Raw genomic sequence first — 6,000 nt, forward strand, 5'->3', positions numbered from 1 at the left:
GCGAAGCTTCAAAGATGCAGCCCTCAGTCAGCCACGTGCAGAATTGTGATCACCGTGTGCACAGTGTCTCTTTCGTGGCTGCAATTGGGTCTAAGCCTAGACAGGTCATCTTGCCGGTGGCTTGCATTTTCATTGTGTTGCTTTAATCCATGAAAGCACCAATTATTGCTGTTAAACACACCAGGAACTGTGGGAATGGTGCTTTGGGAGGGCTTCGATGCAGTGGCAGACATCTTGAAATGGAGCGCTGCTCTCAGTATCAGTGTCGCTGAAGGTTTGCAGTTAGAATCAGTTTGAATATATCATGGTTTCTTGGCTTATACAATGTCTCTTTTGGAGGGCTTACTGTGCAGGCTGAATGGAGTTGGCAGGTTGGGGAGGAAGAGTGTGAATAAAGGACAGTATTTGGGCATTGCACGGGTGCAGTCGGGTGACTGGCTTGATCGAGGGACATTGCTATGGAAGAGGTGTGAAGCTCCTGCTTGTGTATGTTGGAGGGCAAGTGTTTGAAGGATCTGCAAAGACATGTCATGGGTGTGGGCCTTGCTTGTGTAGACTGGAGGGCAAGTTTTTGAAGGATCTAGAAAGTCATTTGATGGGTGTGGGCCTTGCTTGTGAAGGTTGGAGGGCAAGTGTTCGAAGGATCTGCAAAGACATTTAATGGTTGTTGGCCTTGCTTGTGTAGACTGGAGGGCAAGTGTTTGAAGGATCTGAAAAGACATTTGATGGGTGTGGGCCTTGCTTGCGTGGGTTCAAGGGCAAGTGTTTGAAGGATCTGCAAAGACATTTGGTGGGTATGGGCGTTGCTTGCATGGGTTGGAGGGCAAGTATTTGAAGGATCTGCAAAGACATTTGATGGGTGTGGGCCTTGCTTGTATAGGTCGGAGGCAAAGTGTTTGTAGGATCTGGGAAGACATTTGATGGGTTTGGGCCTTGCTTGTGTGGGTTGGAGGGCAAGTGTTTGAAGGATCTGCAAAGACATGTCATGGGTGTGGGCCTTGCTTGTGTAGACTGGAGGGCAAGTTTTTGAAGGATCTAGAAAGTCATTTGATGGGTGTGGGCCTTGCTTGTGTAGGTTGGAGGGCAAGTGTTCGAAGGATCTGCAAAGACATTTAATGGTTGTTGACCTTGCTTGTGTAGACTGGAGGGTAAGGGTTGGAAGGATCTGGGAAGACATTTAATGGGTGTGGGCCTTGTTTGTGTAGGTTGGAGGGCAAGTGTTTGAAGGATCGGGGAAGGCTTTTTACGGGTGTGGGCTTTGCTTGTGTAGGCTGGAGGGCAAGTATTTCAAGGATCTGAGAAGACATTTGATGGGTGTGGGCCTTGCTTGTGTGGGTTGGAGGGAAAGTGTTTGAAGGATCTGGGAAGACATTTAATGGGTGTGGGCCTTGCTTGTTAGATTGGAGGGCGAGTGTTTGAAGGATCTGCCAAGACAAATGATGGGTGTGCTTTGCTTGTGCAAGTTAGAGGGCAAGGGTTAGAAGGATCTGGGAAACATTCCATTGGTGTCGGCCTTGCTTTTGTAGGTTGGAAGGCAAGTGTTTGAAGGATCTGAGATGACATTTAATGGGTGTGGGCTTTGCTTGTGTAGGCTGGAGGGCAAGGGTTGGAAGGATCTGGGAAGACATTTCATGGGTGTGGGTCTTGCTTGTGTGGGTTGAAGGTCAAATGCTTGAAGGATCTCCAAAGACATTTAATGGGTGTGGGCCTTGCTTGTGCAGGTTGGAGGGCAAGGGTTGGAAGCATTGGCAAGACATTTCATGGGTGTGGGCCTTGCTTGTGCAGGTTGTAGGGCAAGGGTTGGTAGGATCTGGGAAGACATTTCATGGGTGTGGGCCTTGCTTGTGCAGGTTGGAGGGCAAGGGTTGGAAGGATCTGGGAAGACATTTCATGGGCGTGGGCCTTGCTTTGGCAGGTTGGCGGGCAAGGTTTGAAAGCATCTGGGAAGACATTTCATGGGTGTGGGCCTTGCTTGTGCAGGTTGGAGGGCAAGGGTTCGAAGGATCTGGGAAGACATTTCATAGGTGTGGGCCTTGCTTGTGCAGGTTGGAGTGCAAGAGTTGGAATGATCTGCAAAGACATCTCATGGGTGTGGGCCTTGCTTGTGCAGGTTGGAGGGCAAGAGTTGGAAGGATCTGGGAAGACATCTCATGGGTGTGGGCCTTGCTTGTGCATGTTGGAGGGCAAGAGTTGGAAGGATCTGGGAAGACATCTCATGGGTGTGGGCCTTTCTTGTGCAGGTTGGGGGGCAAGGGTTGGAAGTATCTGGGAAGACATTTCATGGGTGTGGGCCTTGCTTGTGCAGGTTGGAGGGCAAGGGTTGGAAGGATCTGGGAAGACATTTCATGGGTGTGGGCCTTGCATGTGCAGGTTGGAGGGTAAGGGTTGGAAGGATCTGGGAAGACATCTCATGGGTGTGGGCCGTGCTTGTGTAGGTTGGCGGGTAAGGGTTGGAAGGATCTGGGAAGACATCTCATGAGTGTGGACCCTGCTTGTGCAGTTTGGAGGGCAAGGGTTGGAAGGATCTGGGAAGACATTTTATGGGTGTGGGCCTTGCTTGTGCAGGTTGGAGGGCAAGGGTTGGAAGGATCTGGGAAGACATCTCATGGGTGTGGGCCTTGCTTGTGCAGGTTGGAGGACAGGAGTTGGAATGATCTGCGAAGACATCTCATGGGTGTGGGCCTTGCTTGTGCAGGTTGGAGGGCAAGAGTTGGAAGGATCTGGGAAGACATCTCATGGGCGTGGGCCTTGCTTGTGCATGTTGGAGGGCAAGAGTTGGATGGATCTGGGAAGACATCTCATGGGTGTGGGCCTTGCTTGTGTAGGTTGGAGGGCAAGGGTTGGAAGTATCTGGGAAGACATTTCATGGGTGTGGGCCTTGCTTGTGCAGGTTGGAGGGCAAGGGTTGGAAGGATCTGGGAAGACATTTTATGGGTGTGGGCCTTGCTTGTGCAGGTTGGAGGGTAAGGGTTGGAAGGATCTGGGAAGACATCTCATGGGTGTGGGTCTTGCTTGTGAAGGTTGGAGGGCAAGGGTTGGAAGGATCTGGGAAGACATCTCATGGGTCTGGGCCTCGTTTGTGTTGTAGTGGAGCTCTGCAGGTGCTATGGACTTCAAGTCCCATGCACCCACCTCATTGGCTGTGCTGGCTGAGGCTCTTTGGAGTTGTAGTCCCAAACATCTGTGAGCTCAGAGGATTTTGTATGGCGCATGTTCAACTAGTTTTAAAAGAAAGAGTCTGTCATATGCAATTTGAAAATGCAATATTTGAAGCATTAAAAAAGATGTGGTGCAGATCATGTACATATGATCCAATGATTCAGGACACCTCATTAACAGCAGATGAAATGTTTAAATGAAATCTCTCTCTTGTTTTTCAGCAATTGTTTCTGTGCAACCTCGACTCTCAGTGCAAAAGCATGACGGTGGAGCAGCTCCTGGTGGAGCTGAAGGCCGGCGGGATAAGCCGCGAGCACGAGGAGGACGTGCGGAGGGAACTGCGCCACATCAAGAAGCTGGACATCTTGGACTTCATGACCTACCTCCCCCTCTTCATCCTCATCCACAAGTCTGTGATCTCCAACCCCCTGAATGATTCCTGCAAACTCTGACCCCGGTGCCGTTCCCACCGAGACTACCCTGCGTGACTGGTGAAGCCAACCCATGTCATCGCAGGGATGGTGTCCCTCGGTGACCAAACCTCCAACACATATCAGCGCAGATATGTCAGAGGTCTCCCTGGGCTCCTCTGAGGAAGGGCATTACACTTCTAGAGTTTAGACCATCCTGATGAATTCATACACGTTAAGCTACCCATCCTTTTCAGCTGGGCCATTATCTTCAGGAATTAAGAGCAAATTAACAGTTTTCCCACATAGTGTGTTGAAAGGTTCTGCACTGCTGGGAGGCGAATAGTGTACGCATTTAGTTTGTCCGGATAATCTAAAACATATACAAAGCAAAACACAGCAGGTGTGTACCCTCCTGATGGACCAATGCAAACACTCAAAGACAGGAGGAGGGCCTTCCTGTCCTCCCTAGATAAAAAACTGGGTCCTCGCTATTAAAATATAATACACCCAAGTGCAACCTTACAAGAGAAAATCATCCTTCTTAATTCTGCATACATGTGTTTCTTTTATCTTTCTTTAACGTCAAAGGGGTTTTGCATCTGTAAAGGAGTTTATATCTATCGATAACAGAAGTTGAACACCATTTTTTTAAAGTCATATTTATTGGGGCAGTTACACTGACGGTGTGAGTTTAAAAGAGATGCTGAACTGGAAGTGGTCGTTTGAACGTGCTGCTGTTTGTGCCAAAAGACCTGGGAGGACCCCCGCCTGTCTAGTGATCCCCACAGTCATAATAGGGAGGAAGGACAGCTCAGGGGCAATACATGTTCAAACCCGGATCCTGCGCTTACATACCGCTCCTGGTATTAAGCGCGTTATACATGAACAATGATTATAGCGTGCCACAAGACCTACGCTGAATATTTGAGGTGCTGGAGAAGCCCAGCAGGAGTCCTGGCGAGAGAGGCCCTTGGGTCCAGTTTAGTGCAGGGTCTTGTGTCTTGGTTGTGTGCCTCGCCCGTCCTTCTCTTGGGTAAGTCTCCTGCCTCCATGCCGCGTCGTGGTTCTACTGTGTATCCACTGAGCGACTTGCGGCATCAATTCTATAGCAGGACCAGGGGCGTTGCTAGGGGGGGGCTAAGGGGGCTTTAGCCCCTGGTCTTTTGGTTGTAGCCCCGGATAGAATCTCAGGAGCTTCAACCAAAAGCCTAGCTAGCCCCCAGTCCCAACAGTTCCAACATTAGCGTAGCCCCGGGTCTTTTCCAGACCTAGCAACACTCCTGAGCAGGACTTCTTCTGATGCCCTATTTGGACTGAGATAATTGTCATCAATCTTCGGCTATTTCTAGGACAGGCATTGGTATCAGTGTGAGGCTCTTTTAAATGGCCGCCGGGCCCTCTTTCGCAGTTCTCCCACATTGTCTTCAATCCTTTGTTGTCTTGTCTGTTAATTTTCCCGCTTTCGCTCGTATCAATTTAGGATCCAGCCCGGACAGAAGATATGATGAACCTGTTGGGTGCTACCAGCAAAAGGCACATGTTCAGTGACCGGAGTCTGAAAATGTGTGTGAAGTCCTCAGGTCCCTTTGTCTCCTGGGTCCTGGTGAACTTGTAATGCAGTTTACCTCTTCACCAGGGTGTGCACCAGGAGCCGTATAGGACTCTGGTGGGTTTCCACTGCAAATACATGAAGGGGTTCTTTCTGACAAAGCCTTAATATATGCCCCATACATATCTTCATGGGGCGGATAGCCCAGGTTGTTTTGAAGATTCTCTGATATTCACGCCCCATATCTGCAGGGCAGTGTGTGGTTTTCACTATAAAGGCTCTTTAAAATCGCCTGGACTGAGCTGCAGAAGCTTTTCATTCATAGAGGACATTTGTGGGCTCGCCTCGGAGAGATTGAGCTGAACACTGCAAAAGCACTGATATATGATATGATATGATACGATACCCAAGTAAAGTATGGCGGGGTCGGTCAGAATAAAGCTCGGTTCTCGGGAAGAGACCAGCCCTCCAGGGCTGTGCTGAGTCCCCAGGGCCTTTTATGCACTTTGGCCAATGCCATCCCTGGTCTTTCAGGTTCAGCCTCAGCGGGGGCCTCTCCTCTCCACCCGGGCAGGTGTGCCTGTGGTAGTGCTTGCAGGTGAGGGGACTGTGAGCGCTCTAATGCTGCACAGGTGGCAAGCCAGCATGCCTGTCTCTTTGCTCAGTGTGACAGCCGCCCAGGGCTACTGCGCCAGCCCCGAGACTCTCTCAAAGGGTGGCACTGGAGCTGCCTTATGGGGCACACAATCCTTTCACTTTAAAAAAAAAAGCTTGAGCACATTTCCCCCGTCTCCTGCTCGGTTACCATCTTATTGGCAGGGCCACTGGTCGTTAAAAAGTGCTCGACGCCCATCCTGGTCTTCGAGTCAAAAGATCGAC

General features: G+C 50.1%; 1 protein-coding gene across 1 annotated transcript in view; it reads left to right on the forward strand.

Annotated features, from left to right (window-relative positions):
• The window catches only part of LOC138513127 (uncharacterized), a 1,268,315-nt gene extending 1,264,191 nt beyond the window's left edge, over window positions 1-4,124 (forward strand). Inside the window, exon 12 of the mRNA XM_069627773.1 lies at window positions 3,381-4,124. Coding sequence (XP_069483874.1) covers window positions 3,381-3,611 — 231 coding nt within the window. The 3' untranslated portion in view covers window positions 3,612-4,124. The remainder of the gene's footprint in view (window positions 1-3,380) is intronic.
• Window positions 4,125-6,000: the final 1,876 nt, after the last annotated feature.

Source organism: Ambystoma mexicanum, chromosome 12 (assembly GCF_040938575.1).
Source record: "Ambystoma mexicanum isolate Mex_15411 chromosome 12, UKY_AmexF1_1, whole genome shotgun sequence".
NCBI classification, from domain to species: Eukaryota; Metazoa; Chordata; class Amphibia; order Caudata; family Ambystomatidae; genus Ambystoma; species Ambystoma mexicanum.